General features: G+C 41.8%; 3 protein-coding genes across 3 annotated transcripts; 1 reads left to right on the plus strand and 2 right to left on the minus strand.

The window, feature by feature from the left end:
• Positions 1 to 471: 471 nt before the first annotated feature.
• On the plus strand, positions 472 to 7,353 carry ccdc92 (coiled-coil domain containing 92). Its single transcript, XM_041042744.1, has 4 exons — positions 472 to 581; positions 3,567 to 3,734; positions 4,309 to 4,350; positions 5,883 to 7,353. Exons 2-4 carry the CDS (start codon positions 3,599 to 3,601, stop codon positions 6,689 to 6,691), a joined length of 987 nt encoding a protein of 328 aa, XP_040898678.1. The 5' UTR covers positions 472 to 581; positions 3,567 to 3,598; the 3' UTR covers positions 6,692 to 7,353.
• A 2,518-nt stretch (positions 7,354 to 9,871) lies between these two features.
• chmp7 (charged multivesicular body protein 7) lies at positions 9,872 to 13,670 on the minus strand. The gene is made up of 10 exons (XM_041043271.1): positions 13,069 to 13,670; positions 12,812 to 12,983; positions 12,234 to 12,419; positions 12,001 to 12,134; positions 11,583 to 11,631; positions 11,371 to 11,490; positions 11,176 to 11,274; positions 11,022 to 11,079; positions 10,685 to 10,918; positions 9,872 to 10,599 (listed from the first exon to the last, which is right to left on the minus strand). The coding sequence occupies exons 1-10, from the start codon at positions 13,329 to 13,331 to the stop codon at positions 10,544 to 10,546; spliced, it is 1,371 nt and encodes a 456-aa protein (XP_040899205.1). The 5' UTR covers positions 13,332 to 13,670; the 3' UTR covers positions 9,872 to 10,543.
• A 753-nt stretch (positions 13,671 to 14,423) lies between these two features.
• On the minus strand, positions 14,424 to 20,604 carry lgi3 (leucine-rich repeat LGI family, member 3). The gene is made up of 9 exons (XM_041042440.1): positions 20,387 to 20,604; positions 19,427 to 19,498; positions 18,736 to 18,807; positions 17,265 to 17,336; positions 17,092 to 17,163; positions 16,651 to 16,820; positions 16,389 to 16,553; positions 16,214 to 16,304; positions 14,424 to 15,777 (listed from the first exon to the last, which is right to left on the minus strand). The coding sequence occupies exons 1-9, from the start codon at positions 20,587 to 20,589 to the stop codon at positions 15,048 to 15,050; spliced, it is 1,647 nt and encodes a 548-aa protein (XP_040898374.1). The 5' UTR covers positions 20,590 to 20,604; the 3' UTR covers positions 14,424 to 15,047.
• Positions 20,605 to 23,637: the final 3,033 nt, after the last annotated feature.

Below are 23,637 nucleotides of genomic sequence, written 5' to 3' on the forward strand. Positions count from 1 at the left end.
GCACATGATGGACATTAAACGTGACTCCTGAATACATTGTAGTAAGCGTTAGGAAATTATCAGATATCTCACATTTGCAGTAACGCTGTATTCCGTAGCTGTCACTAGATGGCGTGAATGCATCACTTCCAAACAGGTGACACATTCTGTTGCTATGGTGATGACGCTGGTCACTGACCGTAGCACGCCCGTGACTACCACTACCTCTACATTTCATGTCATGTAAGGTTAGTAAAACCTGTTTTGTTGACTAATGTTTTTTTTTTAAACTTCAATGAGTAATTCTAATTGATGATGTTGGAAGAAGCGGTTAGAGATAGTCATTATTGAAAGTATTTAGGCCAGAAATTATTTCCCCTGATTTCCCATGATGCATCGCTTTATTTTGTCTAGTAGCTTAGGGAGATGAGAGGAAACTGACACAGCCACCCTCAGCTCTCACCCGACCAAGGCGAGCCCTTGACAGCATCACCGACATGCCCCACAAGGCGGAACGCACTTAGCCGGTGTGGCTTGTCTGTTCAACGGCAATTTACAACCTTTTATAAGATATTCGACGGTCGCGCATTTTTAGCCATAAGGTAAGCTCTCCGCAAGGTAATGTGCTGTTGTAGCTTCGTTAGCTGTTCGGCGAGGCTAGCAGAAAGACCCATACGTACGTCCATTGTATAAAGAGACTTTCATTCAGAAACATTAAAAAAATTTCACTTAATGTCATTTTGCTTATCTTGGCATTATATTTTAGCATGTTTCAATTCGGCATTTGACCAAACAGGTTGACTTCAATGACATTTTTACTGTCATAATGGGTTTGCCTTGTATTCCTGTTGTTTCTTCGTTAGAAAAATCTTAAATCGTTGAATACTAGGGTAGCAGCGGCCAATATGCAACCTACACCAATACTGCTAAACCCTACGCTTTTATTGGGAAAAAACTGCCTGGTGGACTCAGTGTAAGCCGAATTTACCTGAACATCTTCACAATGCGAATAAACCGTGTTCAAGCCATCCACTTGGTAAATTTCCCTTTGTGGATAGCGGGCGATTGTTTGGGTGTCGGACTGTAAATGGAGTTTGGTGTGACGTTTTCCCCATTCAACAGAGAATAGCACGTATCGGAGCTAGCTAGTTTGCGGATCCTGAAACTGGACAGCTCCTCCCTGGACATCAGCAGTACATACCATTAGCTGCAAGGACACCCTTTGTGATGACCGTAGGTATTATAGTGATGGCATATCACAGTACATCAGGCCATAAACCAACAACGGGAAGTGAAATGTTTTGAAGCCATTCACACACTCCGCTTGCCAGGCCCGGATTTACGACCACTAACGCTTTGTTTGTTAATGATGAAGAAGGTCATGCCCTGAAAGATCTCGCTGGTTGAGGCTTGACAATAACGTTTGTGTGAAGTAATGAGCCTCTGGCAGCTACTGCCTCGACCAGCAGCGGTTTATTATGAGCTGGGGGTTTGGGGTGCTGTCCGCAATGCAGGTGCTGAAATTGAAAGTGCCGTGGAAACTATCAAGCGTCCCTGTCGGCTAACACGTAGCTTTAAACCCTTTTACAACTGTAAGCAGTGTTTGTAATAGTTGCACTGCTTTTGCTTTAGTTGATTATCTTTTTGACAATAATTGTTATTATTGTTGACATTGGTAGGCGACAGTTGTTGAAGCTGAGGAGCAGGTTGATTATTCCACAGTATGTTTTAAAAGCCTTTTTCCTCTAAAGCATTAGCATTTAGAGAAGACATACAAAGAAAAGCCATAGTCCACAAAGATGAAGTATAGAAGTATATTCTTTGTGTCCAAAGAAACAGCTGAACAGGGACTGCTAAGCTCTTGCTGTAGCTGAGGATGGTAGCTACTAGCTAATGTTTCATGCTGCTGCAGTTCATTGATTATTTATGTTCCCTGTATGGGGAAATGCTGGTTTGTTTATTAGGAAAAGAAAGACATGGGAAGTCGAAGAGAAGTTCACGCTGGTTTGACAGTAATCTCTGTCTTTTAAAACGTAGTTACATAGATGGATTTACTCTCTACATTGTCTCTGAACAAAGAGAGACAAACTTTATTGTTTCTTTAATTCCCTGAATTCCTGTACTCGTCTGTACCACTGTCACCTCCATGTTATGGCATGAGCCATGTTGTGAAGTTGGCTGAGGTGATGTCTTTGCAAATGGAGAGCTACCTAAGCTATTCTAGGAGAGGGATGGGATGAGAGATATGCTTGCATCGCAGGGTTTACCGGAAGGACACCACATTACTCATCAATAATAGATTATCTCTTCATCCTTTATGACACAGCAGTGGCTCTATCTGTGATCACCAGACAGAGTTTCGGTTATCACGTGCTTTCCTTTTCCCGTGTAACCTATGAAAAAAAAAGTCTCAAACTGGGGAGTGTGTCTAGCGAAGTGCCACAGGATATATTATTCATGCTAGTGAGTTGATGATGTAAGAGTGAGAAGCTCTGGGATGTTTTATTCAAGCACACTTGTGTATGCAGGGAGAGGTTTCTCTGCACTCAGGAGGGGTGTTTCGCAGGGATCAATGTGCTCTCAACTCTCAGCCCACTACAGTTGTCTGGCAGAGGGTGGAGATGTTGGGACTGAGTGATCATTTCTCTTCCTCTCTCTGGCTTGGCTCTGGAGACAAGGACGTCCAGTGAAGGGAGGGAAGAGGAAGGTGGGGCACGGCAGGGAAGGAAGAGGCGTGCTCAAGACTGGCAACCTCTATGCCACACCTAGTGTCATTGTGATGCGTTCAGCTTTGATTTTTTTTTTAGTTCTTTTGTTAGTCAGCATGGTATAGGCACTGAAAGAAAATATTTTCCCGCAGAAGGAGATGCCATTCCTGCCGTCTGTGGTATTTATTTAAATATCAAGTGAAGAGAAGCTGTGCTACAGGATATGTACCTGATAAAATATTTCATATGTTAGACTTTTCGAATTTTATCACTTTAATTCCAGTGTAAGAATGGAACTTTATTTTCTTATCTATCTTCTGTGCCGAGGAAGAATATTTCCACTGGATGTCCTAATAAAATTATAAAATACTGTTTAGATTAGATTAGAGTATATTAGATTAGTGTCACCTTTCAGATGTCTGTTGAAGGCTCTCACTGCTCACGCTCAGGTTCTAAATCAGTGACTTCATTTCAGTGATTGGTTGCTAATTACAGCAAGCAAAAACAGAGTGTGTCCTTAAGGCCACTTAGTCTCATCTGCAATAGTCTTACTCAAGCATTGACTCAGGCCTGAATAATGACCTACACACGTATTCTGCCTATTAATAAATGTGCATCTTCACTTTTTCTTCATCATGTTTATTGCCCTTTTCTTTAAATTAACAAAAAGGGTTACAATTTTTACCGTTGGTTGGTTAGCTGAAGGGCCAAACTTGTGTTGTACAGACCAAGCAAAGTGGAAGCATGTCCCAAAACCCAGATGTTTATGGCTGTAAGGGTCAGAATTAACAGCCTGTTTGCCACATGGGTTGACTTTTGTTTGTTGCCCCCCCCCTTCTCTGTCTCTCCGTGTTTTCTCTCATCTATGCCTGGATGTAGCAAGGCTGGTGTGTGTTCAGACGTAATCAGCCATGGCATCAGCAAATGTTAACCTGGAAAATCAGCTGCACAGCGCACAGAAAAACTTGCTGTTCCTCCAGCAGGACCATGCCAACACGTTGAAGGGGCTACACGCAGAGATCCGCAGATTACAGCAGCAATGTACAGGTGAGCACAGCCACAAGTACGCTGATTCTTCTCTTCACGCTGCACATTTAAAAACAGAGCAAACAGTGATCCTGGTTTCCTTGAATTCATAAGTGGGATAGATGGACACCCTAAATGGATATTTGGTACCAAAAGATAACACATTGCTGTGGTGCCACTCTTAAACCTTTTAGACAGAATATGATGACTTATGGGAAATGCACTCAAGCATTAGTGAGTACACCCTGCACTGTAGTAATGCAACACAGAAAAAAGGGTATCGATCATACCACCAGTAACAGATATACTCTGCCCCAAAGGAAAGCAAGATGGTCACTCAGTTCACAGAAAAACAGGACACTGTAGGCTTTATCCCTCATTTTCCATATCATTGGCTAACCTGTCACCAAAGCTGACGTGCAACTCTCACTAATCTTGTTAAATGAGCACTCCACCATATGGAAAGCTTTAACATGTTTTCCTCAAACATGCATTGCTACTAGCTAGGCTTTCTGAGGAGCGCACTGTTTGATAGCTGCCCTGTTTCAAATGCATGTGACACAGACTTTTGACTTACCCATTCCTTTTTTCACAGACCTGACGTATGAGCTCACTGTGAGAAGCTCTGATCCCTCAGGTAAGCCTCCATTACACTGTAAAGTACACATACACATCAGTTCTAGCGGTGCCATTCAATGTCTGGTGTCATTAGCAGCCATCAATATTAATGTGTTGCAGAAGTTTCATCACTATTAAAGCTCCTCAGCTGTGGTTTTGTCTGAGTGTGATCCCTTTGTCTATGTTTTCATCTTGAATTACTGTTGTTTGACTTGAGTTAAAGTATTACTATTACAGAGGAAGTAAAATAACAGCTTATATAACAATACTGCATAATTCATGAATACTGATTTAACTGTTGTGCGATGTTAAATTAGACTGACTTAGAAATATTTCAGTTACTTGTATGACATCTTTATTTTTCAACCCCTTTTGACAATGCTATTTATTCCAGTAGTATTTCAGAACTTAGTTTTGTTCTTACACAAGGGGTTCACATTGTTAAAGCTCTCAGCAGCAGACTAACAATCAGAGCTATAAATCTGTGCTTTCTGCTGGAGGTCTGTGTCAGTGGACAGGCCTGAGAGCAGAGGGCTCTGTCTGTTTCATGGTAACAAAGTCCCACCCAGGAAGCATTGCATTGTGGGACTCCCCACTGTTCATTAGCGCTCCCACTGCTCATTGCCAGCTGCCCCTCCCCCCATGTTACCATGGCCATGACATGCAGTCACAACACTGATCTGATTCAGACACAGCTCCACTGTCTTTATACAGGCCTGAGAGTCCAGCCAGGGAGGCTCCAAACAGACTGCATGCAGTTTAATTTATTTACAGGCCACTGATGACGCCACTGATGTGTGTAACTGAACAGGAAGCGTGTTTCATCTCAGCGGGGTCACAGCATGTTATAAGCTTTCTAACATGGCTGGCCCAGATCTGAGCAATGTTGTTAGGGCCTTCAGTTAGAGGCACTATCATGTTAATGTGGGACATCTCAGAGATCGGAGTGCAGGAAATGAGATTATCTGTCACAGCGCTAATGCACAGCCTGCAACCTGCTTAGTGCAGCAGGGCTCAGCTGCTCCGACTGGGGGGGGGTGATTTAACAGCCCCCCCTTCGAAAAATTAAGGGAAAGCAATGCTCATCTTTGTAACCCTCCCTGCACTTGATTGAAGGCAGAGTTCAGGAAATGGAAATATATTTACACACAATTATATACATACTACACAGTTGTATTTTTGTTATTGGCATATATACAAACATGGCCGGATCAGCTAGAACTGGGTGGGGCAGGGCAGAGTGGGGGCAGCAGCGATGAAGGTCAGAGAGACCAGTGCCGTTGCTGTTTACTGAGCTGTAATGTGAGACTGAAGCTCTCTGCCCACTGCAGATCAGCCTCCATAGGATCATATTGTCTCTGTCACCTGACAGACTGTCCACACTCAGTGTCTGCGCTTAATGTACTAATGATTTGTCCAGTCTGGGGATATGTGTGTCTCTGGGTGTGTATTTCTTGTTTATGTGTTTCTGTGTTTGCTGTTTACTACAAGCATGCGTCTGTGCGTACATGTCAGAGCTGCTTACTTAACTGCCTTTTATTGTGTGTGCAGACAGCAGCGAGGTCCGTTGCAGGGAGCTGCAGAGGAGGTGTGAGGAGCTTGAGGCCCAGCTGAAGAAGAAGGAGGAGGAGAACAGAGAGCTGCTCAGGGACCTGGAGCAGAAGAACGCCATGATCTCCGTCCTGGAAAACACAATCAAGGAGAGGGAGAAGAAGTATTTGGAGGAGCTGAAGATGAAGAGCCACAAGCTGGCTGTTTTGTCTGGAGAGCTTGAGCAGAGAGCGAGCACCATTGCTTACCTTACCTCACAACTTCACGCCACTAAGAAGAAGCTATTGGCTGGCAGCTCCTCTGAGGCCAGCCCCAACGTCAGTCCAGTCACCTCATATAAGCCCACACCTCCTCCAGCCAAGGACAGACAACCTGAAACCCCACGTCGTCGCATGAAGAAGAGCCTTTCCCAGCCTCTTCACCCGGAGTTGACAGAGGTGTACCGACTGGGCTCAGATGGGAGGCGGCTGGTTTTACGGGAGGCGGTTGATGCCATGCCCGACCCCACGCCCTTCCTTCAGGCTGGGAGAGAGTCTCCTGAACCGCAGGTAGTGCGTGAACGGCCTTCCGTCATCCCTCCCATTTCCTCTGAGCGCTCCCCCGTCCCTCCCCTGGGTGCTACGGCCAGCCCTCGTCACAGCCCCGCTCGAGACCGTCAGTACAGGGCTCACGTGGGCGTGGCGCACCGCATCCCACATGGCACCCCTCCCCTGGCTCCGCCGCAAGCAGAGCTGGAGACACTGGCGGTGGACCAGGTCAATGAGGAGAAGGTGGTGCGGAAGCGTTCGGGAGCCGACAGGACAGTTTAACACTGCAATGCTAACGTGCACTTAGACGCACACACACATCTACTGTATACACACTACTCTGCAAGAGCAGGAAGGAGCCTGACCCACTGTGTAGCCTGCTTTTTACGCAACTCTGCAATATTAAAAAAAATGACATCGTTTTGTTTATGGTATTCCATAAAGACTTTTGTTTTTCTTAACATATGGTAGAAAAGGACTACTATAAAGCATGCCAAATGTTTCATAATTACAACCCACTGAGATCTTGTATTATACACGTTTATTTTTTGCTTAGACTCTCACTTCATCCTGTCTTATGTGGTGCATACAACAAAACTCTCAGCCAAATATCCGCATCAGTGCCTGCTCGACCGGTTCAACCATACTCAAGCTGTGTAGTGTAGCCATGGCTGATAGTTAACTCTACATTTCTCTGTCTGCTTCATCTTCATGACCAGCAGTCTGGTCATATCGGCAAACTATATAACAAGATATCAGCAGCTGCATAGGATAGAATTGAAATTATTAAACTAAATACTACTCAAATGTCTTTCATCTTCTTGTGATATCAGTATAATAATGTTACTGAAGGTACGAGCTGCATAATGTGCAGTTGAAGTTTGCCGGTTGTCAAGGTGAAAGAGCTGTAATTTCACCTTGCTTTTGTTGACTGGCAAAAACAGCAGTGGTGTACATGTTTGGATGCAGTTGGAAATGGTGGCGAACAGGGCGTATATTTGTGTGTGTGTGTGTGTGTGAGTGAGAGAGAGTGTGTGTTTCAGAGAGAGAGAGTGTGTGTGTTTCAGAGAGAGAGAGAGACAATGAAGGCCATTGAGAGAATTAAATTTTGGCTTGAACAATATCCATTGATGTTATTTGTGATACAAGGGCATTTTTGAAAACACGGCTGTAATAGGATTTTGTGATATTATTAATTGTACTTTATAAAGGCTGTACATTTGTAATGAATGATTTTTTTTAATTTATTGTTTAATAGAGAACACAAAAGCACCTCAGATATTGACAGTAGTTATTGCACCACCAACATGACCGTAATTATAATCACTTAATAACCTGCTTTTCACATTAACACCACTTGTCCTTGAAGTATATAAATCAGTACAATAAAGCAATGCTTTTTTGGTTTGGTTACTTGGTTTCTGTATATATACTGATTGCTGAAAAAAATTAAGAAGACAACATGAAGCGTCTTAGTAAAGGTTTTGGGCCATTACAAGCCTACTGAGCAACTTCACTGCTCCCTGACATAGCTTTTATCAGTCTCTGGAAGTCTGCTGAGGAGATAAACACCATTCTTCCAGAAGATATTCCTTCGTTTAATGTTTTGATGGTGGTTCACCACCACCCACAAGGCCTTAGAATGTGATTTTCATGCCAGTCAAATCATTCAGTGCCTCCTCTTTCTCTGTAAAAATGCTGCAATTAGTTACTGATACCATGGAGTGATAAGAACAATAATGACACTATATGTGAAAGCCAAATCCTGCAGACCACCGAGCTGCTCCACTGGATGAGGTGGAGATGAAGGGTTTCTGTCTCCAAGAAAGGGAACAGAGACCATTATGCACCAACAACCACTCAGTATCATATTAATAAGATTAAGGCATCCCTCAGCAACAACAACTTAATGTCCAACTAACTCTGAAGAGTCCACAGCCACTGAAAAGGAGTGTGAATCTCTCTGGGAAAGCATCATACAAATGCGTGTGTGGTTCAACCAGTTGGCCACTTGGTGTCACAGTATTACAGTAGAAGCTGAGTGATGGAAGTGAATGGAAAGTAGGACATACTACCAGTGTCCATTCAAACACTACAACACTGCCTCATTTTAGAGTGATACATTATTCTGTGGATTTCTTTCACTGCACTGACAACAAACTGCTGAAACACACACTGATAATAAACTGCTTGGAGAATTTCGGTTTCTTAAAAAAGCTGTGAAAAAATAAGAATCATGTCTCTCACACACAAAGGCTTCTCCTGAACCAGGACTGATCATCTCATTATATAAACAACTGTGAGACTCTAAACTAAAACACAGTCTTCATGTAAATACATCAGAATTACTACAGAAGCACTAAACTGGCTAAGTAAAAGGGCATTCGACACTAACACTTTGTAAATCTTGACATCAGGATCTTGATATAATCTCTCTCTTGGCAGGAATAAATAAATCTAAATTTCTTACCTTCATTATTCCAAAGCACAGCTCACTGACAATATTCAGTAATGTATTCAGTATAATAGACTAATCCAACATAATTATTATCCTTATCATGAACCTGGCCTGTATGTTTCAGCTCTCTGTTCTAATATTTCTTATAATACGCCCAATAACAGATTATTTATTTTTAAAAGTCACTCTCCTGACCTCCAGTTGCTCTGTGGATGCAGGGCAAGTGTAGAGTATTTATGTGTGATACTTTTCTTTAAACTGAGCTACTCAGATTGTGTATTAATTTTGATCAATCAAACATATTGTGTACAAACACTGACACAAGCAGACCTTTGTCCTTTGGCTTTACTACACGTGGATCCAGTCTATAAAGGCTTAGCATAAGAAATGAGATCTTAAAAGCAGAGAGGTTGGATTTAAAACTATGCTATAAAGTAAAGCTATGGTAGATTTATTAGTTAATTCTGTTTTAAAATATGTGACTGATAGTGACACCTGGTGGCCAGTGTGCTGTACATACATGCACTTGCACTTTTGAGTTATTTTGAGAAAAAAGCTGTTTTTTTTATACATTAAAAAAAAAATAATTTTAAACAGTTTACTTCACACATTAGCACATATTACATTTATCAAGCACTGGATATTATAAAGTATGTCAGCAGTATGTTTAATCCTCTGGAAATGATCTGAATCCATGTATTACAAACATTCCTCTCTAAAAGCTTCATTTTTGCAGATTTTCTGTATCATGACACCAGGAAACTCCAAATACCATGACAGAAGATCACTTTTACATGTTGCAGGTTGTCTGTTAAGACTGCAGCCATGTTTATTATTGTTTTCATTAGCATAAACGAACTTACTGCCTGTGGTCCACAAGTCCCTGATTTTACCACAAACATTTGGAGGTGTGGTGGCATTGACACACATGTACTGTAAAGAATGAGGAAAGAGTGTGATTTCTCTTCAGCTCCTCATCTGCTTCAAACACAGTACGACCGACAAGTGATTAAAATAAATTTTATTTTGAGAAACATATTTGGTTAAACTCACTTAAGGTAGGCTTCTCCGTTTTCACAGATATGTTGCAGTGAGGCTAAATATTCTTATGGTTGTCATAAATCATTTGGCATAATACTCTGTTTATGTTAATATTTACAGATCAGAAGGCCACTTAAAAACACTTTACAGGACTGCCAATGGGGGACGTTTATACACATCAATAAACACACAATAAACCACAATACTGTTGTTCTCTTATTCTCCATACCACAATATTAAATGCATTCCTGGTAGTGGCTGCACACCAAAAAATATTTGAGACTGTTAAAATCTTTACGTTCGCCTTGAGAGCCTTCAGATACTGGTGATAGAGCAGATCTGAAAGCTTTCAAGTTAAAAATTTATGAAAGTTTACTTCTGAAAGAAAAATATTTTTTTAAAATCCTTTCTTGCATGCCTCCACAATAAAGGTAGTCTCATTTTCATTTATATTTCTTGTTTTTTTCCTGATATTTAATTTACAATGTCTTCAATTATGAATTAGCAATTGCTAATTTACTGTTTAATAGCTTTTTTTTTTTACTTCTATGAACTCCAGTTCACAGAAAAATTGTAGGAGATACAGTTTTTGTTGATATGTTAATGCAGAAACTTGCCACGTTTAGCTGATGCCATCACTGTGCAGGCTCTAATCTCTTGGCAGGTGAGGACATTTTTATCTGTTGAAAGCCTGGACAGAGAAGTGGCCATGTGTTACTTCAAAAGATTTACATGACAGTCCAATAGAGAAGAAAAGAAAATCTGAAAGCACATACCTGAATCTGTAAGGCTTAACTGATTCAGTTCTTCCTCCAGCTGCTCCGTGGTAATGTTCAAGTGGCTGCGAGGTACGGCAGGGAGAGAACTGAGCAGGTCGTTACCTGGGAGACCCGGCTCCCCGGAGGGTCGCAGACTGTTTGTTGGAACTTCAGGTAAACCTGAGATGAAATCTGGCTTTGACTCATCCAACAAAGATTTCAGTTCTTCCTCCAACTCGTCTATGTCTTCATCTACAAAAAAAAAAAAAGAAAAAGGAGACAATCTTAGCTGTCACTGATATTCATATATACAAAACACTGTATTAAAATATACAACAGTAACATAATGTCATACCTGCACTGGTCACACCAGTGGATATAGTCTGATTCACCTCATCTTGGGTGTCACATAACTGGTGAAATGACAGAAAGGATGCATTGAGAAGCTTATGTGGAAGATTTGATTGAATTCATAAAATATATGTCACTGTCTTAAAACAAACAGCTACCTCCTGGATTTGATCCACGAGGCTCTCTGCGCGTTCCACAGTCACATCCTTCAGAGAGAGTCTGAGGGCAGACACTCCAGCCTGATACGCTTGCATAACCTACAGACGTGTTCAGCACACACTTTAAGTTTCGGCAACAAACTCGGTTACACACAACCTTCCCAGAAAGAGTGTTGACAAAAGTAAGTTTATTACCATCTTATCAGTCTGCGACTGGGCTATTCTGTCCAGGATTCCTCTGATGGACTCCAGTTTGGTAAACAAGTTGTCTGCTCTCTTTTCTACCCTCTTGCGGCCTCTCAAACACCTCATTGCCTGTGGAACAGACAGTGAATGTAACCAGATGAACTGACTGCCGTGGGATAATTGGTATAAAATGGGTTTTTACAGTTAAACATTAGTATAACCTGTGATTTCTTCCCTTCCCTCAGCAGAAGCCTGGCCTCCTCTCTGCACCTGCACAAAGATAATGCAAAGCACTTCTTACAATTATCGCAGAGTCTTACTGTCTTCTGTCTAAATGCAGTGCAATCCATCTGGCCTCACTAATACTCCAATGCCTGGAAAAGGATGGCTCAGGAATCAAGTTGCACACAAAGCATGGGTTATTTCAGGACAGGAGCAGCTTAACTCTGACTATATTATATACTCTAAATGTTGTTCTCTAATTAGTAATATGCTATGATAAGAGGAATACACACATGATTGTATTTTACAAGCATCACACCTTTGCTAAAACTGACTGCCCTGGTTACAAATACCTAAGAATCCATCATCAATCAATACTAAACATTCTACTTGAAGTTCATATTTAAACTGTTGTACTTGTCAGCCTCCAGGCCCAGTTTCTCCACTCGCTCTCCCAGAAGCTTCTCGCTGCGCTGCAGCTGGTAGATGCCTATATCCACGTCACTGACTGGAGACACGCGGTCCTGCCCAGGCTGACAAAACTTAACAATCTGTAGAGAAAACACAGAAAGACATGACAATTTCTTACATATGATCCCTCTAAAGACTGTGAACAAAAACAGTCTGAGGACTGGTAGGTTACACTTTACCTTCTCGCCTTCGTGCAATGAAACCGTCACTTGTTTATCCCTCTGAAGCTGCAGGAGAGCCATGCACAGGGTGCTCTCATCAGCACAGACGTCAGAGGAGAGAGCACAGAGCTCTTGAAATGACAGGATGGAGCGGCTTGAAAATTCACTGCTCCTGTAGACCCTGAGTAATTCGGCTGCTTTCTCCTGGAAAACATGAGAGAATATAGCAGCTGCCTTCATAACCTTAATGGTCTCGTGAAAATACCAGAGACAGTGAAAGTGAAACCATTCGGCATGGTTGCAAGTTTAACTGTGTCCAGTATATCTGTGGTTTGCACAGTTTGCATAATGTTCCAGGTTTTGTTCAGATAAACATAAATTTAATTTGGTTTAGTAGTTAGTATCACAATATGCTGATGTAATAGAAATCTGAAAGAAAAAAATATAATATATATAATAATATGGAAAACTGAGATAAATGTAACGCTGCTGAAATTACTAAAAGCTAAAGTATGAATGCAAAAATCATGGTGGCTCAAGTATCATGATAATATTATCTGTAATCACACTCCTATGAGACAGTGAGTTTGACAAACCTTTGCTAGTTCAATGACAACAAAGGACTCCTCCAAAGGGACCCGGTTGCTTCCCAGCAGAGTGGAGAAGGTCCACTTCAGAGGCTTCACCAGGAGCAGGCCGACACCCCACGACAGCCAGCCACAGTCCACATTGGCAGCAAACTCTGACTCCCTCTGGATCTTTCCACATCTGACCGCAGTTAAAATACAGGCAATGTAATCAGACCGACCCCGACAGAGAGGAGCAGTCACAGAGCTGACACAACGACACATACCTGGCCATGGACTGGAGGACAGTCGCCAAGCCCAGCGGTGATTTCTCTTTCCTCCTGAAAGTCTTGTTCAGCTCCTGTAAATTGACACACACGGTGCCGCGGTCCCTGCAGCTCTTTATGATCAGACCCGTCCAGAAGTCCATCTTACTGTCCCAGTCCGTCGTGTTGACATCTCGGTTCTCCTTGAAGTCGGAGAACATGAAGTTCATCCGCTCGTCATCGTCCCAGTCAGGAGGCAGTGTCATTTCGGTGGAGTTAGACATCTATAATAACCGAAGCTAAACTTGAGCTAAACCCGTGTATCGACTTAGTTATACTGGCGGGTCTATCGACCAACGGTAGCTAGTGTAGAACCAGGTTAACGTTATGTTAGCTAGCAACATCCAGTACCAGCCCTCACTCTTACCAGAAACAAATATCACAACTTAAATAACATGTAAGCTCAGATACCGTCTGTGGAGGCACGATTCAGAGCAGTAGCTCCCATGCCACTGCCAGCTGTCAGAGCAAACACCCTCACTTCTCCATGATACATTAAAATCTAGCTAACACGAGCTAACGTGTTCAACCATAACACACGGCCGTTCGCGTTTTATAATCCTGAACCCTGCGGGGAAGCGGTGCCATCCGTACCAAAGTGCAAAGACGTAAATTCCACCCACGCAGACACAACGAAGAACAAAGCGAGCGCACCTAGAACTCTGCTCAAGAACATTGTGTTTGCGCCCTACATGCGCATGTGCGGGATTCGCTCATTTCCCCAGTATTTGTAATTTGTTTTCTGCCCTTTTTCAGTCATTCCTCATTATCTTTTTTTCGTTTTCTGTATAGTTTACAACTCAAAGAGCATATTTCATTTAACAGTAAATATAGACTGACTTGGTCCCAATTCTTTAGGACTACTTTGTACTGCAACACAAGAGAAACAATTAGTGGCTGCAGGTGTTAAAGGTTATTGTGTTTTTTGGAAAGCATTAGTAACCACATAAGACGTAGGACACAGGATTTTTTAAGGGCCATAAACAGGATTTAATTAAATCCCCTTCCCACTCAGCCTTCTATGTGCAAGTGTACACAGCAACAATTTAATACAGTTTGTGACTGTACATCAAAAAAAGGATATTAGAACTTTTTATAATTTTCATATACATTCTCTGATCTTGTTAGAGCTCCCCTAAATGTTCTCTCATTTCCAACATTCCCAAAAATATGTCACTGTCAAGAACTGAAAGGACATATTAGGATTTAGACACTATAACAAAATCAAGGAATATGTCTTTTAAAATATAGCTTAAGAAGAAAATAAGCAGAGCAATACTTAAGTATGTTCACATTTTCAATTAATTTTAGGGCCCTACATTTAGTTTCCTCAGGCTGGGTCTGGTCACATGTTATTATTGCAGAACAAACATTAAATCCAAAACAGATTCAAGGATATCTCGTATATAAAGACGAACATAATAGATTTAAAGTATTGCAATGGTAAGTATTGCTTGTTTCACATAGTTATATCGTTTGTACAGTGTCATGCAAAATGCAACACAGATAAACTACACCATGTAATTTACAAAACCTTCATAGTTTTACAGCCAGTTATATTTTCTAGTCTCATCCAATGAATAATTCAGAATATAATATGCACATGCACATCATTTTCACATTAGTAAAGTACAACATACACTTTCAAAAAATAATTGGCCTTGACATGTGGTGGGCAGAACAGAAGCAGTGATTCGACAGTGACATGGCACTTATGTTAGCATGTTACTGATGCTGTATATGATCACCTCATTTCATTCAGATGTTAAGGGATAGTGCATAAAAAGAGATTAATAGTTTAATTAGTTGCCTCGCTTGAAACATCAGGTGAAACAGCAGACCTTTAGTTACATGGCTTAAACATTTTGCAGTCTTTCATTTATTTGGCACAGGTTGCTATATGCTCAGACACACCTCCTTTCTCTCTGACTGTAACATGTCTACTTGGCACTGAGATCCACCACCAGGTGCTGGTAGGCCAGGGTGTTGCCTTTGAAGCTGGCAGCCAGCAGAATATCCTTGTTGTCGACGGACACCAAGCTGAATGCCCGCGGGGCTCTCATGTTGAGCTCCTGGAAGGGCTGAAAGCGCTGAGTGAGGTCATCCCATAGGTATACTCTGGAGAAGGAGAAATCACTTCCAAGAATGAGGTACTGGCGGAGGCCCACTGTGAAAGGATACACTGCCATTGAGCCCCGAGATGGAAGAGTCTGGATCTCTATGAAACGCTGCCCTTCCCAGCGGAGGATCTTGGAGTCACCAATGAAGCGTGTGAGGCAAAGGTAAAGAACTTTCCTCACCCAAAAGTGCTTAACCATCTGCACGTCGGCCAGCTCTGTGATTTGGGAGTAGAAAGTAAACTGCCTCTGGCTTCGGCTCCACTGGTAAACTACTGGGGGTTGAGAAGCGCTGGAGAGGATAAGGAGAGGCTTTCCCCCAACATCAAGGAACTCCACATGGGTGTCTCGATGCCAGGGATGGAGGGATTGGTGGGAGTAAAAACCATTGCTGTTCCAGCGATAAATGCTGGTGGAGCCTGCCTTGGAGCTGTCTGCTACTACGAAGTACCACTCTCCATCCAGCTGGAAGGTCTCCACAAAGTTGGGCTTCCTCACTCGAGTGGTGTCTATGTCTTGGATCTTTACAAAGCGCTGCGGGCCCTCTTCCCACCTGTGATAACATAAAGCTTGTCATTGTATTCCAAAAGCTTTACACAGTTAAAGAAATAGTTTGACATTTTGGTAATTATGTTTATTTGCTTGCTTGCTGAAAGTTAGATGAAAACACTGATACCACTCTCATGTCTGTTACAGTAAATGAAGCTAGAACCAGAAGTCAGTTAGCTTTGCTTAGCATAAAGTGAAAAAAAGGGAGCAACTTTAATTTTAGAGGCGCTGGTAGGATGATTTTGTTAGGTGAGTCTAATTTCCCCATATTTCCAGCTTCAGCTACATATGTATTGTACGAATGTGAGAGTAGTACCAATATTCTTACCTCGCTCTCAGCAAGAGAGTGAATAACTGTATTTCCCAAAATGCTGAACTATTCCTTTAAGACCATGTTGACAACAAGACACTAGCTAGCTGTATGCAAGATTAAGTCTCACTTGTAGATATGAGATCCACCAAAAAGTTGAGCCACGACCATGTAAAGTGTGTTGTTTATCACCACTGGTTTGCAGTACACAGCAGAGCGAGCTGCAAGACAGGCACATAGAAGGCAAAAAAAAAAATTAGCATTCATTTTTTTAACATCATGTTGTACAGTGTACAGCAACTTACAAGTAATGTTGTGAAACCTCCTGAAGACCATCTCCACATGATCCCATACATACACGGCGCAGAACCCTGAATCAGGCTGAGCAAAGGCCACAAACTGATCCCCACTGAACTCATAGGACTCCACTGACACAGAGTGGAAAGGGAAGGTTTCATAAACAGCAAAATCTATAGGATGAAAAACCAGAGTGACAAAACTTAGAAACCCAGAAGTAATGCTGTGACATCTCCTTTTGCAAAATGTTCGGAAGAGGTAAAGTAAAACCTGCGCTGATGCAGCTGAAGTCTCGCGGTACGAGATCATTTATTCTGCGTCCCTGGAATTCAAAGGGGCTGGCACAGTAGATGGTAGGAACAGAGGTGTTGGTCTTCTCCATCCAGTCTACCAGCCACTTGATTTTACAGTCACAGCGGAAAGAGTTCCCCCGCAGGTCTCTGAGTCACAGATAGAGAAAAGAGCAAATAAATCTCAAATGCTCAAATCTTCCAAACCTAACAGGAATAAAAAAACATGCATCTGCACATCAGCTTAGTTTGAATTAGAAACAAACCATACAGTCGAGCCAGACAGTTTTGCAGTCAAGTGTGGTAGCCCACTAAACCCTTAGGGAACCTCAGCAAACCAGGGTTTTCTAGTGACAGATTGTTGGGTCAAAGCGCTAGGGATGTCAAGCCACTGTTTTGATTTCAGTGTGGGCACACTTACAAATCGGTCAGGATGTCTAGATGTTTGAAGAGATCTCTGGGCAGCTGCTGCAGGTTGTTGTTTGAGAGGGATCTGAAAAAGGAATAAAATAGTTATCACCATGTCTGATTTGTATAGCCTGTACTTGTTAAAGAAACTGTGCCTCCATCTTCTTAGCTCAACAAAATACTCACAGATGTGTCAGGGATTTGAGTCCTCTGAAGGTGTACTTTGAGAGAGCCTGGATGTCATTATTCTCAATGAACCTGAGAAGAGAAGAAAGCGTTTTCATGTCACACAGCGATGACAAACTCTGAAATTCAACCAGTATTATATAATGTGATTCTTGTTTGGAGAACAGCTTGTGCTGCTTGTGGAGGGTGCAGCAGGAGTGTGACTGTAAGCAGTCGTTATTTCAGTAACAGCAGACCTCTGGTGGATTTATAATGAAAAGGTAACCGCCTGTCTATCTTAGGGTAACAGGTCTGAGTTGGCATCAAATGAATATGTGACAAGACATAAATATTTTACCATGTTTCATTTGAAAGATATTATTCACAAATACAGTCAGCGCATTAACTCTAAAACAGTAAGAAATTAAATGACTCTTAACGGTAAAAGCTCATTTCTTGCCTTTGATTAATGTGATAACATTGCGACACTGAGTGCAGCGCAGTATTACAAAGGTCTGTGTGTCAGCACCATTTGATCCTGCCCTGTCTTTGTATTGTCTATTGATAGTCGAGGACATACAGCATGTGCAGACTTTCTGGAGGTGGCTGGATATGAAAATATGACTTTATTAGCATTCACAGCGGGTAGGGGCGGTGATGGCCGTGATGCAGGGAGGCCTGATGGCTGGGCTGCAGCCAGAGCCACACACACAGTGAGCAGCCTGAGGCACGGCCATCACAGAGAGCTGCACACTCCAAGCCATCAGCTAACTACTTTCTAAAGCCCATTAATTCAAAGAACAGCATATGCATCTTTATCTCGCTTCAGATGCAGTGCGCTTGCTGTTGTGGGAGGATTTATTTTCAGTTATACTTTTGGCATTCTTTCCCATACTGCAGAGACTGAATCCTACAGTGCAGCCTTGAGTCAGATTAATTTTTTTTTTTCACTTTATGGAGAAATAAACCCTCCTGGGCTCACACTAATTAATCATTCACAGGTAATAATGCATGTAAGAAAACAAAAGAATACAAGAATAACTTTGCTTTAATAAATGTCTAACTTACTGAGGCACAATTACAGTATGATGGTAATTGCTAAAACATAATGTATGAGTAGCACAAGCAGAGTCACATTCAGCAGACTGACTTAGTGATTTCACACACATCAGTATCTATTTAAAGTTTTCCAACATTAGCAACTGGTCAGACCGGACTGAGCTAGGCCATAACAGCAAAACCCATCTGTGTGCTGACCTCAGCCAGGGTGAATTTTATTACTAATGACTGTAACTTTCATTTTGTGAGAGGAAGAATGTTTTATTTCTTTTTTAGACTCAAGTTTTTTTTGTCAGTACATACACAATAGTACATTTTGTTTTAATATTTTCAAAAAAAGGAAAACTACAACACAGCAAGTAGTTGTCCTGAAGACTAAATTCAGTGAAAGTCATAGTGTTTTGCATTTAGAAGCATAAAGTGAAACACTCACAAGTACTGCAGGTGAGACAGACCAGCAAAGGCATCATCAGCGACCATGGTGAATGTGTTGGAGTTCAACAACCTGTAGAAAGGAGGCAAAAGTGATCACAGTGTATTGATGATGCTGTATGTGACCAACTAAAGCTACAGGGAAACATCTAGGCAACTGATTGCCATTTCAAGTGTCTAAAAAAGTGATTTTCATTTGTATTTGGGCAAATAATAAAACTATTTGTATTCTCAGTCACATAAAATATCTATAGGGTGTAAAGATAACTGAAAGGCTAACGTTCTGAACAATAAGATAAATACATTTTGAATTAACACAAACACACACGGACCTACACAGACCTACACAGACCTACACATGAACACATTCTCATGATTGCATCTCAGGAGATAAACAGCCCTTTGTCTTGCAGAGTACAGCTGAAGGGAGTCAGTCATTGGCAATGACACTGATACAGAGCCACTCTACACTTATTACTGCTCTGTCACCACTGTTTTCAATAACCATTCATTTCTAGTAGCTCAAGTCCTTTTATTGTCACTGTAAAACAAAAGATGTCTGACCGTGCTGCGATATCAGCCATGTGAAAACATACAAACGCACCTGTATTTTCAAATAGGGACAAGATAAGTGCTTGTGAGAGTGTTTTACAGTGGTAGTTATGCTGTGTTGGGTGGGCTGGAGCACTCACAGGAACTGCAGCAGGTGAAGGTGTGAGAAAGCTCCCTCTGGGATTGTAGTAAAAGCTGCATTCACCATGGTCCTGTTCAGACATACAACATCAGTTGTCAATACACGTGTCCTCTTGATGTGAGGTGTCATGTTACACAGGCAGTAACAAAGCTGGGGAGTGTGACGTCTTGTGTTTCATGGTGGCAAATGTCTTCTTCCCAACGTTAACCGCGTCATTTTTGTTCCATCCGAAGCTCTGCTTGTCTGAGGCCAAATCTGTCCTTGCAGTTTAAATTATCGAGGAGGGCTAAATCTTTTCAAAACTAGGACACGTAACTTCCTTCTTCACTTCTTTACTTCTTCTCTGTTGTAAAATGAGGACACCTCCACCAGCCTGTGTGTGTTCTTGAATTCCCTTGACTGTTTGAACTCAAAATTCAATTCACAGGCGATGGGGGTCAATATGAGATGAAGGGGGGGCATCTTGACATAACCCCCCACCCCCACCCATGAAGTGTTAAGCTTTCCATTTCATTATACATACTCAATTTATCTCTGTACTCTCTTCAAGATTAAACCTCTCTGAGGAAAAGCAGGTCTCCAGCAGCGATGTGGGAAATCTATTGTTAGTATTCCTCCCTGGAGCTCGACAGGATTTCACTGCTGTGCGTCCCCAACTAAGTTCAGCATATAGCAGAGGGACATCATTATTTTTATTATCATGTAATGCCAGCTGGTATACATCTCTCTGCCAATACAAAACAAAAAAGCATTGCATCAAGAAAACATCTACAGAAAACACACCTATATTCACTTATAGGTGAGACAACCAGGGATTTTATGCATCATTACATAATGGAGGGTGACATCAGTGATGTAGCCATCTGTACCAGCCTGCATTCTGCTAAGACTTCATACAGGTTATGAAAAGATGCTTCTTTTGGTGAGGGAAAGGCGCACGCATGAATGTTTGACTCACAGAGAGATGATTCCAGGGGGGAAGCTCTTGGGGATCGCCTTGGTATCCACACAGAAGGCACTGTCTTTGGTGCAGGAGCAGGTCGCAGGACAGCGGGGTATCTTAGGGGCTCTCCTGGCGCTCGATTCCCTCGGCAGGCACAGGCACAGACACAGAAGGGACAAGCAGACGAGCCTCAGCCATCTCGGTCCGAGATCCAGCATCCTTGGGCAGGAGGAAAGGGAGGCTGTGTGAGTGAGCTTCTTGAAGTTTCTCCTCAGTGGCAAGTGGCTTTGTTGAGAGGCGATGGTCAGCCTGCCTACAGCCCCAGCAGCTCTGATAATGCTGAGCGCAGAGTTGACAGAGACAGAGAGAGAGAGAGAGAGAGAGAGAGAGAGAGAGAGAGGAAGGGTAAGAGAGAACGGAAGGGAGGGAGGAGGGGGAAAGTGAGGGTAGTCCTGTGTATCCACGGTGGGTGTGGGTGCTCTGCAGCTTCCCTGAATCTGTGCAGTCTCTCCCTGTCTGTGTCAGGAGCTGCTGCCAGAGTGCACACTGCAGGAGTGACGAGCAAGGCTGCTTTCTCCGCACCAGGACCTGTGGTCAGCGCAGCTGACAATGAATTATTTACTGTTGCACACGCAGAAAACCTTAAAACAACTGCAGCGGGGAGAGGGGAGATGGGGGGGGTGGGGGGGGGGATCACAATCAGTGCTGATGGAAGATTATACTCTGCCAGCACTCTGCATGTACTGTAGACATCTTGTCAGGTGTCAAGCTGCTGCAGTCACAAGAGCAGGCAAGGAAGCATCAAGGAAACTGAGGAAGATGTGTGCGTATGTATTTATGTGTCAGTGGGTGTGTGTGCGTGGGAGGTGTTTGTATTCCGGCAGTTTCTAAACAGCAACCGGTGCTGAGATTCTTTTAAAGGTACAAACAGTACACTCACTTCACTTCAGAGGGAGAAGAAGAAGAACCACCACCTGTGATGAAGTCCATGCGAATACCTAAAGGTGTACAACACACAAGTGTTAAGTCAGAAAATAAAACACAAAATACACTCATCTTTGGTTGCAACAACAATTAGCTTCATTATCAATTAATCTACCAGTTATTTTCTCAATGATGTCTTTAATTGTATGGTTGTTCATGACAGCAAAAAAATTGAAAAATGGCTTTAAATATCTTGTCTGGTCAACAGATCAATTTGCTGTTGAACATTTTCAGTCATGAACTATGACTGAAAAAGAATCTTTTGAAAGAGAAAGTGAATCAATTTTAGCCTTTTAGTCTTTGCTTATACTAATAACTAGTAATACTTTTTTTGTCTTGTTATGTCGTGACTGATGTTATTTGTAACATTTTAATGTAAGTATATGTCATCAGGATTTTGTGTCAGTCAAAGTACTGAAGTTAATGTTGCTATGAGTGTAGCTGTTGTTTGACCCAGTTAGAACCACTATCAGATGAAATATCTTAAATCACAATTACGCGTATTTGCTGCTCGGTATTGTGCCATGACTCAGAAAACATTTGTGATACAATGAAAACCATGGGCTATTCTCAAAACTTTTCAAAGTATATATATATTCTGTATATATACAGAAAACATCTTTTTTTTTAAAATCTCTTTCTTTTTTTTTTTTGACAATGCATCCCAGAGATTATCAAACTGTATTGTGTATTTATAATAAGTTTTATGAAGTATATCAGATAAACATCTGTAAGTCAGGTAAATGTATAGTTTTCACTGAGCAGCAACCACAAAAAAAAGATCAACATAACCAGTATTTTTTGTTTGAGATAACTAGTTCTAATGTTCTCAAGTATTTCATGCACAAACATCAGATACTTGATCACAATTTTGAAAACAAATCTGCCTGGCGACTCTCAGTACTGACTTATGACAGAAGAGGGCCCTGTTGCCCATAAAATGGAGTCAGTTCAGCTCAGGCGTCTGTGCAGTGAGTGAGTGGCTGAGTGTCCAGTGGCAGGGCTGTAGCCTCAGTGCCAGGCGTTACCAGCCTTCCCGCACAACGACTCTGTTGTCACAGGCAGAGAGTCCCTGTAACGTACTGTCTGTCCAGGTCTCAGCACATTGTTCCCAACCCAGACAGGCAGCACGGAGACAGCGTGTGGTTTTCCACAACTCATCCAAAGCAGCTGTTTTTTATTTTGCTTTTTAAAATTTATTTTTTATTTAGTTAATTTTATTTAACTATAGTCAATTAAATGTTGAATGTGATTTTGTTTTTTTCCTTCAATGTTCTTTCTTTCTTTCTTTCTTTCTTTCCCTCATACTCCCCTGTTCTCTGATGCACATCTACTGTAACCTATGAAATGAAATAAAAAGCATTATCTTGATGGATGGAAGAGGAAAAGCCCAGAATGTCTTCAGGGGATTCATTTGAAATCTGTTTGAGGTTTCCTTTGCCTTGAGACAGTTTGATGCTTATCAGTGAGAAGCTTCCAAAGACTCGTGTTTCTGAACATAAATCTGTCTGTGTCTCAAATCTGCAAAGACTCTCCATAAGAGCAAATTCAAAAGTGAATCACTTACAAAATTATGGGTGGTGTCTCTTTGTGCCTTATCCAGTTAAGGAATGCCATTTCCTGTACAGGAGCTATTTTTATGGTTTATTTTCTTTTGTGCTTTGGTGCAGCGTGTTTGCGTGAGTCTCAGCTTTTTTGTTCTAACTGTATTTGTGGTTTTGTGTAAGTCCTTCTCAGTGAGGAGCAGTTAATGCCTGAGCTTATTCCTTGCAGAGCTCCACCCAATCCAAACCTCCGGTGGGAACCAGCATAATTGCATGGCATAGAGAACGGAGCATGAAACAGCAGCTGGAAACCCTAACATGCCCTGTGTGAGGCAGAGGAATCTGAAATGCTGCTGAGATTAATCCACTAAATTCCTTCTATCCAAGTATGAGTGCTAAATCACAGGTTTCAGGCTAAAGTACTGTTTTGGAAAACGTGCAGTGTGAAATAAATCAGTTATCACATCAAAGCACGAAAGCACAATCACGATTTGGTCTTCAGACACAAACACTTTGCATGTTGAATGAATCTTTCTGTCTGGTTCTATTCATAGAATATAATTAAATTCCAATCTACATATCAAAATGGGTTAAAACACGATCACTGGATCATGAAAACATTTTCATTCAATGAAAATACTCATCATCATTTTTATTGAGTAAATGTTGCTAGAATGTTTGTATTAATTCAGCCCATATCATTTTTTACAGTGTACAATTACATGTTTGAATATTTTT

This window comes from Toxotes jaculatrix, chromosome 7 (assembly GCF_017976425.1).
Source record: "Toxotes jaculatrix isolate fToxJac2 chromosome 7, fToxJac2.pri, whole genome shotgun sequence".
Taxonomy (NCBI): Eukaryota; Metazoa; Chordata; class Actinopteri; family Toxotidae; genus Toxotes; species Toxotes jaculatrix.

What these genes read in the sequence shown, in the direction of transcription:
- ccdc92 (XM_041042744.1), top strand. Translation starts at nt 3,599, where the DNA reads ATGGCATCAGCAAATGTTAACCTGGAAAATCAGCTGCACAGCGCACAG. An exon ending in ATTACAGCAGCAATGTACAG is followed by an intron (nt 3,735 to 4,308) that starts GTGAGCACAGCC and finishes CTTTTTTCACAG; the next exon opens with ACCTGACGTATGAGCTCACT. An exon ending in GAGAAGCTCTGATCCCTCAG is followed by an intron (nt 4,351 to 5,882) that starts GTAAGCCTCCAT and finishes TTGTGTGTGCAG; the next exon opens with ACAGCAGCGAGGTCCGTTGC.
- chmp7 (XM_041043271.1), bottom strand. Translation starts at nt 13,331, where the DNA reads ATGTCTAACTCCACCGAAATGACACTGCCTCCTGACTGGGACGATGAC. An exon ending in AGTCGCAGACTGATAAGATG is followed by an intron (nt 11,275 to 11,370) that starts GTAATAAACTTA and finishes ACACGTCTGTAG; the next exon opens with GTTATGCAAGCGTATCAGGC. An exon ending in CACTGGTGTGACCAGTGCAG is followed by an intron (nt 10,919 to 11,021) that starts GTATGACATTAT and finishes TTTTTTTTGTAG; the next exon opens with ATGAAGACATAGACGAGTTG.
- lgi3 (XM_041042440.1), bottom strand. Translation starts at nt 20,589, where the DNA reads ATGCTGGATCTCGGACCGAGATGGCTGAGGCTCGTCTGCTTGTCCCTT. An exon ending in CTGTCTCACCTGCAGTACTT is followed by an intron (nt 17,337 to 18,735) that starts GTGAGTGTTTCA and finishes TTCTCTTCTCAG; the next exon opens with GTTCATTGAGAATAATGACA. An exon ending in CTTCAGCTGCATCAGCGCAG is followed by an intron (nt 16,554 to 16,650) that starts GTTTTACTTTAC and finishes TTCATCCTATAG; the next exon opens with ATTTTGCTGTTTATGAAACC.